The sequence below is a fragment of the Mirounga angustirostris genome, unplaced genomic scaffold (assembly GCF_029215605.1).
Source record: "Mirounga angustirostris isolate CCGP_5_RB_7025 unplaced genomic scaffold, mMirAng1.0.hap1 SCAF_5, whole genome shotgun sequence".
Taxonomy (NCBI): domain Eukaryota; kingdom Metazoa; phylum Chordata; class Mammalia; order Carnivora; family Phocidae; genus Mirounga; species Mirounga angustirostris.
In genome coordinates, this window is record NW_026991713.1 from 7,974,249 (window position 1) to 7,987,937 (window position 13,689).

Here is a 13,689-nt window from a genome sequence, read left to right on the forward strand (position 1 = left end):
CATGCTCACATGTGGTGCTCAATGTTTGTTGAATGAATTAACTGCAAACAGGCTTTTAAAAAATTACTTATTCTTTAGTCAATGTTTTCACTTTAGGATTGCATAACTCTCACAGATGAGAAAGTTTCCTATTGTACTCAATACTCTGTACTACAGAGCCTTTCTAAAGAATGGCAACCAAGAGCACCACAGACATGCAAAGTTCTATTTATGAGCATATCAAGAGAATAAAATTTTCAAACTCTGAAACTTAGTAAAATCCCCAAATGACATTTTTTACAACCCATTACTGCCTTTTTTTTTTTTAAATATTTTATTTATTTATTTGACAGAGAGACACAGCAAGAGGGAACACAAGCAGGGGGAGTGGGAGAGGGAGAAGCAGGCTTCCCGCCGAGCAGGGAGCCCGATGCGGGGCTCGATCCCAGGACCCTGGGATCATGACCTGAGCCGAAGGCAGACGCTTAACGACTGAGCCACCCAGGCGCCCCCATTACTGCCTTTCTTGAGCCCCTATGCCACTTGAGTCAAGACTCTTAGAATCTATTGCTATACTGTCATTTATCTATTGCTTGTCTATCACCCTGACATGACAGTGAGCAACTCCAGGGAAGTGGAGATTCATCCACAGTGACTACTAAAGTTATTGAATGAAGAGAATATTCTTTTTGGCTCAATAAAAAGTTCCAAAAGGACTCTAATAAGCCAGAGTTAAGACCTATTGGTGGTATAACAGAAAAAGCAGTAGACAGCAATTATACAACTAAAACTGCTGACTTGCAACTTGTGATCCTGTGTTGGTTTCAGTTCAGTAAAATGAGGGTAACTGCCCTAACTTATTGGACTTGTGAAGATCCAAGGAGATCATCCATTCAAAACACCAATATATATATCATGGTGTTAATGTTAGGAAATGGTTAAATTTACTTATTGCTTTAAGGCAAAATGAAGCATAACAAATATATTTTTCAAAGATCTTGGCATGTATAATCCAATGTCTAGTGTTAACCTTCCATGGGGCGCCTGGGCGGCTCAGGTCATGATCGCAGGGTCCTGGGATTGAGCCCCATATTGGGCTCCATGCACAGCAGGTAGCATGCTTCTCCATCTCCCTCTGCTGCTCCCCCTGCTTTGCTCTCTCTAATAAATAAAATCTTAAAAAAAACCACACACACACTTTCATTAATAAGGTTTTACACAAAGCCTCAGTTAAAAAAAAAAAGAGTCACAAGCAAAAGATGGTTCCGGCTCTAAATCATAGGTTGTGGCTTCTGTGATTAAGACTACGTATCTAGGGGCGCCTGGGTGGCTCAGTTGGTTAAGCGACTGCCTTCGGCTCAGGTCATGATCCTGGAGTCCCTGGATCGAGTCCCGCATCGGGCTCCCTGCTCGGCAGGGAGCCTGCTTCTCCCTCTGACCCTCCCCCCTCTCATGTGCTCTCTCTCTCATTCTCTCTCCATCAAATAAATAAATAAAATCTTTAAAAAAAAAAAAAAAAAAAGACTACGTATCTATTCATCTACTCCTATGGAGAAGAACTTTCTGCAACTTAACTATTAGAATCAAAGAGCAAATTCTGTGCACTGGACAGTGGTTTTTATTTTTTTAAGGAAAAAAATCTTATAATTACCATCCCACTTTCATTAAAGTAGATCAATGTAAGAAATACACGCCAAGGGGCGCCTGGGTGGCTCAGTCCTTAAGCGTCTGTCTCCGGCTCAAGTCATGATCCCAGGGTCCTGGGATCGAGCCCAGCGTCGGGCTCCCTGCTCCGTGGGAAGCCTGCTTCTCCCTCTCCCACTCTCCCTGCCTGTGTTCCCTCTCTCGCTGTGTCTCTCTCTGTCAAATAAGTAAAATCTTTATAAAAAAAGAAAGAAATACACGCCAAGCATGTGCTCTGGTTCACACATCGTTCACCTACTGGCCAAAACCCCTGAAATATGATTCAATGGCAGATCCGCCCGCAAAGTAGTTGATTCAGCTTTCACTGATCGAGGTTTATGTTCATCAGATTAACTGTTCGCGATAAGTACACCCTATAAGAGCGGTCATTATTCCTGGATTCCTTCATCTTGCCTTTACGAACAAGGCTTTCAGACATTAAAAAGCCCCGGGAGTATTTCCAACCATTCCGAGAGGAACCGCTCAAAGGATTTGTGTTACTAAACATGTTTCTTGTACATGCTGGAGCCAGCTGTCAAGTCAACTCTTTGAAAACACGAAAACGGGATTTTATGGCAACCTAACAGAAACACGAGCTACTTGATTTGAGACACTTCGTTATTTACGCAAGTGAAAACTGACACAACTTCTAGGAGTCCGAGGAACTTTGAAGACAGCCCCTCTGGGAGATGACACACACTTTTCTCTCTGCAGTCATTCCGGCTTCCCAGAATACCTCAACGGTAGGGAGAACACAGGGCCCACCCTTTTCCAGAAGCAGCAGGTAAAGAAGAAAAATCCGAGGAGCGCACAAAGGATTTGGGAGTGGAGGCCCCAGCAGGAGAAGGGTCCGCCGAACCAGAGATCGCCTGAGACCAACTTGGATCCCTCTGGGGCGCCTCAGGTTTCTCAGAGAGCAAGCCCCGGAGGGGACACCGTGGGAGATGAATCTAACCTGAGAGGCAGCGGGCGCTTGCTACGGCGGGAACCAGCTTAGTTGCTGAGAGTAACCAAAGCATGACGGCCTCGCTCACGCGGCAGAACGGAAAAGAGAAAAGCAGCCGGAGAACTGGCCGTCCGCAGAATTGCGTCGCCAGGAAACCAGGCCAAGCGCCCCTCCCCTTCCGGCCAGCGCCGCTCGGCGGGCTTTCCTTCCATCGCGGCGCTGAACGCTGACGTCACGCCCAGAGCTGTGACTGACGTCCTTGCGGGAGCGCCCGTTTGCTGTCCTGCCGTCGTGCTCCACTTAATGCCCCCACGAAGAGAATGTCTGAAACTAAATGATTCCCTGCAGGGGCTGATATTTCCCGTCTCCTTGAAAGCACCATGTGGGGGGATTGATTCAGAGAACTTGCTCGGATTTAGAATACAAGAATGCATGCGTAGAGAGGCAGGCAACAGCGTGAACAGCCACACTTCTAGAAGGTTCTAGGAAGTGCGCAGGGGCAGAGGCGGAGGGAGTAGGCATGAACGGGCGTAGGACCCGGGGTCACGAGACCGTTGGGTAGGAGGAGCCAGCAGCCGGGGAGGTTCTAGTCTGTTCTGCCTCGCGGCAGCCGCCCCCTTCCACACGATCACGCTGAGCTAGTACCCGGGCTTGGAATCGGGCCGCAACCTCAGCCGCGCCTGCCGCCTTTCACCGCCTCTGGACCATGGACCCCCGCAAAGTGAGCGAGCTTCGGGCCTTCGTGAAAATGTGTAAGCAGGATCCGAGCGTTCTGCACACCGAGGAAATGCGCTTCCTGCGGGAGTGGGTGGAGAGGTGAGACCGGGGCCGAGGACCGTTGGGGGTGGGAAGAGGGACGGCCGAAGGGGAAGCTGGGCGGGAGCTGGCGTGGGGCGGACGAGCGCGGAGCTCCGCCACGAGGGCCGCCGAGTCGCCGCCTGTTTGTGGCTCTCCCTGGCCAGGAACCGGAGGCGACTTCGGGGTCTAATGGAGGATTGGGAAGCTTAGATAGTACAGAGGTGGGGAAGGAGGAGGCACAGCTGGGCTCGCTCACCTTGAGGTTGTTAGGGGTGTGTCTTGGGCGAAATGTAAAAGCAGAGATTGCATGGACTTGGGCACTGTAGACGTGGGGGGGTGGGGGCTGCAAGATTTCGCTTTCGCGTGGAGTTGTTCTCTTGGTATCTGGTGTCCTGCTTAGGTCGCAGTGGCATATGGCTCTTTTACGCACTGTCTTTAAAAATAGTGTTTTCGTAACGATAATTTGTTACGTAATGAGTTATAATAAAATGGTAATTATTAGATTACTTTTAAATTTACGGCGATTCTAACTGCGTAGAATTATTTTGGGAATCACTTATTGGTACCTCCGTAATATCGGTGCCATTACACTAAACATTTGAAGAAAAATGATTTTTCAAGGACCAGCATGTTACCATGATCTGTTCTTGTTATCCTTAAATCTAGAGTACTTCGGTACGTGCACAGAATTAATTGAATAGGCATTGTGCCAGATGCTAGGAAACCGTGTAAGTGCAGTTTATTTAGTGATACAGATGAATAAATACAGAAATCTGTTTTGATATTTACTGTCTAATAGAGATTAATATTCTTCATATTGAAGGAGAACTTAAGGGAGAAAGGGAAATCTTCCCCGAGACGGTTTTTAAAAAATCACTTCTGGTGAGGAATTTAAATGACACACAAATCGCACCTCGTGGTGATAATAGCGACAGTGCAAAGCAATGTGACTCTTTAGAGGTACTACCCTAAACATCGATCTATTTTAGTGATACTTTTATAGGGGAAGATGAACCCATAATTATCATACACTTTAAAGAATATTTCTTTCAACAAACTCTTCTAAGGAAGAAACTTGTTAAAATCTACTAACGCTGTATGTAGTGGTAACAATATTTTCCCTCTAAGAAGTTTCTCAGTTTTTCTCCTCCACTAGTTTTCTAGCTATGGTAAGATTTTGCTCATGTTATAAATGTAAAATTCTGAAATCACTTACAGTTATTGCAGTAATTTAAGAATTTGTTGATAATAGTTAACAAGAATACTGTTTTGTAAGGGGAAGACCTACACGATGCTAATTTCAGGACTAGGAGTTTAGGCCTAGATTTTAGTAGTTTTTTTTTTCTCTTGAATAAGTTGATAATCCAAATCCTTCACTTGAGATATTTGTATGTTTTTAATCTCTTGTATTTACTTATGAGAGGAAAGATCCTGCAATTAAATTGTTTATAGAATTCCAGGTAAAGCTGACGTGTATACCACAGGAAGAAGTGGTTGATGCCAAGACTGAACATTATACTGAGTATATACAATGTTTTGTTCCACTGCTGAGAGGAAAAAGCTAAAACAAATCTAAGAATAATGTAACTTGTGTTGGAGTGATTATGGCTACGTAGAGAATTCCAGTTTAATGTCTGGAAAATATTGTCAGACATTATTTCCAGAAAATACTTACGTATCTTTTTTTTTTTTTTTTTTAACGTTTCACATAGGTAATTCTATTTTTTTAGTCGTCCAGCTATATTTTTCTTGTGGCATCCTAAATTTTTGGTTTAAGTATAGGATGAAGCATCTTGGCACATGTAGGGGCCCTGTTCTGAAGTTTTCGTTATCTCTTTATTTTAATCTAAGCTAAAATTTTTGTAGTCTTTGAGGCTTTTGCTTGAAGCGCATCAATTTCTCTCTGCCTTTATGTCAGCCTTCTTAAGTGCAGGATTATAGGAGATTGGGCTGAATGTGGAGACTTGTGGGCCCAGAAATATTCCCAGGCCTAATCCTACCATAAGGGCTCCTCAAGTTGAAAGCATATCAGAGTTCTTCTCTGTTCATACCAGATTAGTCGTAGGTGTCCAGGCTTAGACATTGAAGAACAGTTTATTTAATCTATTTGTGAGAATTTTTACTGTTGTTTATAGTTTAAAATTTTATTTGGTGTTAAGAATTTATTTAACAACCTTTTAAATTGGGCAGAGAGAAATAAAGAATTTTTTTTGGCTCGGTGAGGATCCAGGGAGACAATGATCTTTTCAACAAATAAGTTTTGGGGTATTTTTGTTTTTCTTTAGGAAGAAGCATTTTTTGACACTATTATTTCATTTTATGGTAATTTAAGATCAAAGGGAGTATCTTTGTGTTATAATCTCCAGCACAGTGCACGGCACATGGCTTTTCAGTAAATATTTTAAATGAAGTGAACAGGATGCACGTCTCTTCTCAATGAATTCAGAACATAGCACCCAGTTTTTTGTACAGGTGCTTAATAACTATTGCTCAAAGCAATTTGAGCAATTAAAGAGAATTATGAATGGGGTTTTGGAGATTCCATATGAGGAAGGTCTCTGTACTAGCCCTACTTGGCAACATAAAAGCCTATACTGACAAAGTCCAGTTTGTAGTGTTGGGCAGGGAATTAGCGTGTTTTAAATCTTGGAAGCATTAAATTAAATTTTTGTACCTATAAATTGCTGTTAACCTTCCAGTAGTGAACTAGAATTTGGAAAGTGAGAAACTAAATGTAGCTTACGAATAACCTTCTTGTGTTCCTTCCCTCCCTGTTTTAAAATTTAAAAGAAATTTTGAAACTTGCAGGAAAATTGCAAGTACAGTACATTTTTCCTGAAATGATTTCCAATGTTGTGCCTCAGCACCATTGTGTATTTTCTACAAGGACAGTCTCTTCAATACAACCACCAAATTCAGGAAACTAAGAATGATACATTAATGCTATCTAGTTCTCAGAATTATATGTTGCACTTTATTGTTGAGACTTCTAATCTGTTTTCAAAGGATTTTTCGATCTTTCCTTGACTTTCATGGCCTTGGTAGTTTCACGTATTACCGGCCAGTTATTTTGGATAATTTCCCTCAATATGTGTTTGTCTTATCTTTCCTAAGGATTAGATTTAGCTTAATACATTTTTTTTTTAAAGATTTATTTATTTTAGTGAGAGAGCGAGAGCATGAGCTCTTGCGAGCAAGTGGGGTGAGGGGTAGAGGGAGAGGGAAAGAGAATCTCAAGCAGACTCCAAGCTCAGCGGAGAGCCGGGGGTTTGATCCCACAACCGCGAGATCACGACCTGAGCTGAAATACTGGATGCTTAACCGACTAAGCCACCCAGGCACCCCTACCATAATACATTTCTTGGTAAGACTGTCCCTTCCCAAAGTTTTAACATAAGTTAGACTGTTAGGGCTGTGTCCTGATAGTTGCATTTTGAAACTTAAGAAAAACACAGCTTAAGAAGCCCTGTGTTTTCATTAAAATTTAACTGCAAAGAACTATTGTTTGATTACTTTTTTTTTTAAGATTTTATTTATTTGACAGAAAGAGACACAGTGAGAGAGGGAACACAAGCAGGGGAGTGGGAGAAGGAGAATCAGGCTTCCCGCTGAGCTGGGATCATGATCTGAGCCAAAGACAGACATTTAACGACTGAGCCACCCAGGCACCCCTGATGTTTGATTACTCTTTTGAAAAGTAGTTTTTCTGTAGATTAGAATTTTAAAGAATTTTGTTTATATGCCTGTTTCTTATTAAATCATTTTACTTTGCTGAATTACAAACTAAGAATTAAAATTCTTTTTCATGTGGGAACTATTTTTCTTTATTAAAAGTCCTGAGTAAGTAAAGATTTTTCTGTAACTGTCACATTAAACTGAATGGGGAAAGTGTGCACATTTTTCTTGATTGGTGCTTAACAAGAAATTCCAAACTTTGTCTGTTATTGCATTTGCTGTTTTAGATTTATAGTTTTGCTTCATGTTGGCTTCATTTTGTAAGTGAAAAGGCAAGCCACGGGGTGGGAGAAGATCTTTGCAACACATAAAACTGACAGAAGGCTTGTATGCAGAGTATACAAAGAATACCTACAGATAAGTATTACAGATAATCTAACAGAAAGCTGGATGAGAGTTGAACTTTACACAAAAGGCTATTCAGAGGGCCAATAAATAAATGAGAAGGGACTAAACTACCATGAGATACTACTATACATCTATCAAAATGGCTAAATATTTAAAAGATGGACAATAGCTAAATGTTGGCCGAGGTGTGGACCAACTGGATTTTTAAAAAAATTATTGGAATTCTTATGCACCACTAATACAAGCGTAAATTGGTAAAAGAACCTTGAAGAACCAAATCCATTTCCTATTTGGAAACCAGTATCCATTTAAATCCAACATACACATACTTTGTGTCCAGAAATTCCGTCTACCTGAAAGGAATGTAAACGTGGATATAACTCTGGTTACAAAGAATCAATACCTAAGGGTGTTTTGAAGTAGATTCCTTTGTTTTCTAAGTGAATATCTCTTTTTTACATAAAAGTTAATGCCTTTTTTTTTCTTTTTCTTTTTTTAAGGCAAATTTTAGTTAAGTCCTTGTGACTTCCAGTTTTCACTATCGTGGAGGAGTGCCCTTAATCCATTGAACATTTTAGTCGCTGGACTGCTGCTGCATGGGGCCCATATACTTCAGGGTCTGGCCCAAATGGAGCATATAGCACTAATTCTTCATAGTCTTTTTTACTCCTTATTTTTTAGTTATTTGTTTTTAATTCATGGTATCGTCATGGAATGTTTGGGAAAGGACTTACAAGGCCAAGGGGAAGTATTAATGGGTGGATTGTAGAAGGGATAAGGAGAAAATATATATTGTGAGGGGCATATGAAATATAAACTGAAAGAGTCTTTGTAGGTCCTAGTCAGAGGAAACAAACATTTTGAATTATTATACTATGACTTCATAATTATTTCATAAACTGATTATTTTAATTTAAGTGAGCGCTTACTAAAGTTGAGGTTTTGGATTCAGTATACGTACTGAATTCTAACTTGTACAAATGATTTTGTTATTGCATGTTTTTCTGCCTCTTCCTTTGGGAATGGGCACAAAGAAGCTACATAATTAATGTTTATTAGGCTTATTGAGGCAAGGAAAGGGTTAGATTTTCATTAACCAGTAAAAAAAAATAATTTTAAGCTGAAAAAACCTAATACTGAAGCATTCAAATTAATTGAGTTTACTCTTAAAGGTTTGAGAAAGTAACCATCTAAATATCTTTTTTTTCCAGTGTAAGTAAATGTTGCTTTGCTCAATGAATTTTAATTTTCTAAACAAATATCTTTTTTCTCATCTTCCTCAAGCATGGGGGGTAAAATACCACCTGCTACTCATAAAACTAAATCAGAAGACAATATCAAGGTAAGTTATGAATTTCATGTGTATGTTTAGTGATAAAGTACTGTAAGGTTTTTAAAGTGCTGTCCTCAAATTGCCATTCCTGATTTCCCCAGGATCACTTGGAAATAAGATCTTTGTAAAATTTCTGTTTGGACATAGAGTTTCTGGAATCTCATTTAACACTGAGAATTTGGGGTTGAATGTTCACTGTGTTTGAGAACAAAAGCTTGTGTGTGTTACATGCATGACCTGTGGGTGGTAAGCTCTGTGACTGTGTGCGTTACGTAGTCTTCATCATCATTGCATCTTTAGCACCTAGCACAGCGTTTTATGCATGGTAGGTACTCGATTAAAATTTGCGAAGTAAATGAAAAATAGTCCAAATCAAAGTTTCTCTACCATATCACCTGAGGGTTATTTCAGAGTATGAGTCAGCATATTTGCCCAAAAAAAAGATGCCAAAAGATTAGGAGGAGCTTACCAGTAGCTGAAGTTTAGAGATGGGGGTGGGTGTACCCTTAAGAATGCTTCCTTCAAGAGAAGAGCAGGGTGGAGGGAACAAAAAAAACCTTGGGTGGTTCGTGAGAAAGAAAGCAGAAAAGAGCCCACTACACTCCTTTAAAGTGGGCAGGAGGGGCTGGGTGGCTCAGTCACTAAGCGTCTGCCTTCGCCTCAGGTCATGATCCCAGGGTCCTGGGATCGAGCCCCGCATTGGGTTCCCTGCTCGGCGGGAAGCCTGCTTCTCCCTCTCCCACTCCCCCTGCTTGTGTTCCCTTTCTCACTGTGTCTGTCTCTGTCAATGAAATAAATAAAATCTTTAAAAAAAAAATAAAGTGGGCAGGAAACCAGCCCTAACAATGGACAGAGGTGGGGGTTAATGCCAAGCCAAGCTTCCTAGCTCTCCCAGCACTCATTTTAATTTCATTTTTATTTTAATTTCCGATCCTCCTCCAAAAACCCTTCCCATTCTTTTTTCTTTCCTCTTTTTTCCTTTCTTCCTTTCCTTCTTCCCTTCCTCCCTTCTTCCCTCCCTTCCTTCCTTCAAAAAAAATGCTTCCTTCAGAATTCTTATTTCTCCTATTTTGTGTTTTCATGCCTAAAATATTTTTCCCCAAGTTTACTTCTTTCCTTCCTTTCTTTTTTTAGAGAGAGAACACGAGGGGTGGGGGAACAGAGAGAGAGAGAATCTTAAGCAGACTCCGAGCTGAGCATAGAGCCCTACATGGGGCTGAATCTCCCAACCCTGCAATCATGACCTGAGCCAACCATGCGCTTCTCCCTAAGTTTTCTGGTTAGCGGTCTTAAATTGATAAGAAAATTTACTGTTTTATTTTTTAGAACCTTAAACAAGGTTTATCTATCTGGATATGAAATCAGAAGTTCTATCTTTGAACAAGTGAAGTGAGAGAAGTTAAACAAAAGCCCCCAAAGTAGTTATCTTAGAGGAGTCGTTCGTCAGTTACTAGTTCCTAATAGGATACTTTGATAGGATACCTAGACAGGATATTTTGCTATATGGTAAACATGTATGAAGACAAAATTATATTTAATCTATATCTCTGCTAAAATATTTTTGTAAGAAAACATTCTGATTTGGAATTACATGCTAAAGCATCTGACACCTTGCACATGGTAGGGTCTCAACATATATTTTGTAATGAGGTAGGGTTTTGAACCTAATTTTTAAGAATTACAAAAAGTAGCGACCTAATTCACTGGTTATATAATATATACTAATACAGTTAAATGAATAGATGGGGGTGTGCTGGTTGTGATATATTCTTTATGAAACACAGCATTGTGAAATGGAAAGGTCAAAGTGCAGAATTGTCTTATCTATGCGTTGAGAATATCTAATGGGATATACCAGAAACCACACTGGTTACTTATAGGATGGGAAGGAAATTTGGTTTTCATCATGTGTACCTTGAAATTCTTTGAATTCTCATCATTTATGTATTATAGTTCCATTGTTTCATATTTGAAATTCCAAACTCAAAACCCTTGAAAATGTAAATTTTTTTTAAAATTAATTAATTAATTTATTTGAGAGAGAGAGAATGAGAGACAGAGAGCATGAGAGGGAGGAGGGTCAGAGGGAGAAGCAGACTCCCTGCCAAGCAGGGAGCCCGATGCGGGACTCGATCCCAGGACTCCAGGATCATGACCTGAGCCGAAGGCAGTCGCTTAACCAACTGAGCCACCCAGGCGCCCCGAAAATGTAAAGATTTTTTAGTGTATTTGTTTGGCAGTAAAGCATAATCTGAACAGATGTGAGGCTATTTATAGTTTGTATCCCACTAAGAATGCTCAGACTTTATTTTGCAGAAATAGTATTTGTTGATTATGGAGAGTTGTGGACCACAGTGCCTGTTGAGGGTGCAACATAAGTATGGATTATGCATTTGTATTAGGTTCCTACAATCCAGCATTTTTTAAATTCTAAAACTTGTTTAAAAGGTTTGGAGGAGGGATTTTACCTATTCTTACTTTAAAAAGAGAAATGAAAACAAAACTAAAACAAGTTTACCAAAACAGTGTAAGAAAGGAGGGTATATTAACTGAAATACAATGTATGTGAACAGTTTATATATGTTTTTATAAATTAGTATGTATATTGGGCGTGTTACTAAATACTGAAAGCATTGTTTGCCTTCCCTTTGCTAGGAAGAAAAAACAGATAGTAAGAAGGCGGAGGAAAACATAAAGACAGACGAACCATCAAGTGAGGAAAGTGATCTAGGTGAGGAGATTGTGTAGTTAGTTTGTATTTGATAATCTCATGATGAGATCCTGTGCCGATTTTTACTAAATTGACTAAATCAAGGCTAATAGAAATGTAATGTAGCTGAGCTACATATGAAACTTAAAATTTTCTGGTAGCCACGTTTAAGAAATTTAAAAATTAAACAGATGAAATTAACTTAACATATCTAAACTATCTAAAATACATTTCAATGTGTAATCAATATGGAAAAATTATTAGTGAGATCTTTTCCTTTTATTCATACGAAGTCTTCAAAATCCAGAGTGTATTTTATACTTACAGCACATTTTAATACAGATGTTAGATGTTATATTTTTGTGGAAATATTTGCTGTATATGCAGACTTAATGAAATTTGTAGTTGGGTAACATACCCAAGTTGTTGTAAATATATGTAAAAGTTTTCCAATAACTGAATAAAGTACCAGAAAGTTATTCTGTTACTACTTGCACCCACATTGATTAAACTTGTTCATTTTAGAAGAAATGATACGCCATGAGTTTTGTTTTTTTTGTTTGGGAGTTTTTTTAGGCTGCAAACTGACAAAAATCTTTTCCTAAATTTGAAAGTCCTTTGAGACTATAAATATATATCCCAGTTATTAAATGGGCAGTCTCTTAATTCATAGACTCTGTCTAAAAGCTAAAGAAATGTAATTTTTCGAATTTTGAATCAATTGATCTTTGATACTGTTAGAAAGGACTTCTTGTTTGCGGGCTTAATTGATGATCTTTCATTTTTTGTAAAATACCTTTTTCAGTCTTACTATTTTCCAACAATTTCCATAACTATGATAATGACTTACCATCTTTTCATCCAAAAGCATTTTCTTTTTTGTATATGAATTAAGCTGTTTTATAGTTAGACAAAGGTACAAATTCAGTTCCTAGTAAAAGTTGATGAAAATTTTTTTGTTCGACGACAATTTGAATTTCAGGTAGCTAATTTCAGTTTCATTCTTTTTTTTTTAAGTTTATTTATTTAATCTCCATACCCAATGTGGGTCTTGAACTCACAACCCTGAGATCAAGAGTCACATGCTCTTCTGACTGAGCCAGCCAGCTGCCCCTCATTTTCATTTTTTTTGGCTGTCAGCGTTAAACATTAAATTCACTGTTTGCTAAAAATGTCTCTTAATATTATCTATTATTTTGAAAAGTTTTTTATATTGAACAGTTATTATGTTTTCCTTTACTGTAGCAAATTACAGTTGTCATGAAATTTATGACTCTATCTCTTTCTAGTTTCTTTCTTTGCTGTTTTGGTTATAGTGCTAGCTTTTGATTTAGAGTCTGCCTCAGCATTGTGCTTTATCCTAAAATTTATCTGTAAAAAAAAAAAATTTTTATTACGATTTACATCATCACTCTAACTTGTGCTATCTGCATAAAATATTTTTGAAAACATTACATTGATGTGTAGAATAAAATATTTGAATCATTTTGCTGACACTGACTAAATCAGTGGTGTCTCTGTGTAGTACTAGAAACTGCACTTGCCAACATTCCCACTACAAAACAGTGATAAATATCCTAGATGATGCAACCGTTGAAATATAATCTTTACAAAAGAATAAAGTAGTATTTAATGGGGAAATATTTTACAGTGCATCAGTTTAAATAAATTAACAAAGTAGAATACTTAGGTTATCAGTTGGAGTGGCCATAGTTCATTAGTTTTTAAGAGTCTTATGCAACTAGTGGCTGCTGTATGGGACAGCACAGGTCTTACGGTCATTTTCTTAATTTTGGCAGAAATTGACAATGAAGGTGTGATTGAACCAGATACTGATGCCCCTCAAGAAATGGGAGATGAAAATGTAGAGGTAAGTTCAGTGGCTTATTTTCTGCTTGTTGTAAGGAATGTGAAGGTCCCACCTATTGCAATGATTTTATGACATAATTCTGCCAGGAAAAGACCATACTAAATCTTTCTCTGACTTAAGGTATTTAGGAAAGCAATTTTATTTTACTGCTTAAAATATTTGTGAAAATACCCGTTATTTTCTTTTTTCTTTTTTTTAAAGATTTTATTTCTTTATTTGACAGAGAGAGAGAGACAGTGAGAAAGGGAACACAAGCAGGGGGAATGGGAGAGGGAGAAGCAGGCTTC

The 13,689-nt window shown here is 38.8% G+C and overlaps 2 protein-coding genes across 8 annotated transcripts in view; one reads left to right on the top strand and one right to left on the bottom strand.

Moving 5' to 3' along the window:
• Positions 1-2,772, bottom strand: part of XPNPEP3 (X-prolyl aminopeptidase 3) — a 77,386-nt gene extending 74,614 nt beyond the window's left edge. Inside the window, exon 1 of one of the 3 annotated variants that reach the window (XM_045872465.3) lies at positions 2,618-2,772. In XM_045872465.3, the coding sequence (XP_045728421.1) occupies positions 2,618-2,681 (64 nt within the window). In that variant the 5' untranslated portion in view covers positions 2,682-2,772. The remainder of the gene's footprint in view (positions 1-2,617) is intronic. The other 2 variants (XM_064590568.1, XM_064590569.1) reach the window with 2 other exon arrangements.
• The window catches only part of ST13 (ST13 Hsp70 interacting protein), a 55,419-nt gene that overhangs the window by 21,912 nt on the left and 19,818 nt on the right, over positions 1-13,689 (top strand). For 2 of the 5 annotated variants that reach the window (XM_045872468.3, XM_064590570.1), the window contains exons 1-4: positions 2,771-3,424; positions 8,774-8,831; positions 11,478-11,553; positions 13,332-13,402. In XM_045872468.3, coding sequence (XP_045728424.1) covers positions 3,315-3,424; positions 8,774-8,831; positions 11,478-11,553; positions 13,332-13,402 — 315 coding nt within the window. In that variant the 5' untranslated portion in view covers positions 2,771-3,314. Of the gene's footprint in view, positions 1-2,770; positions 3,425-3,518; positions 3,628-5,669; positions 6,771-8,773; positions 8,832-11,477; positions 11,554-13,331; positions 13,403-13,689 lie in introns of those variants that run through there. The other 3 variants (XM_054506796.2, XM_054506795.2, XM_045872469.2) reach the window with 3 other exon arrangements.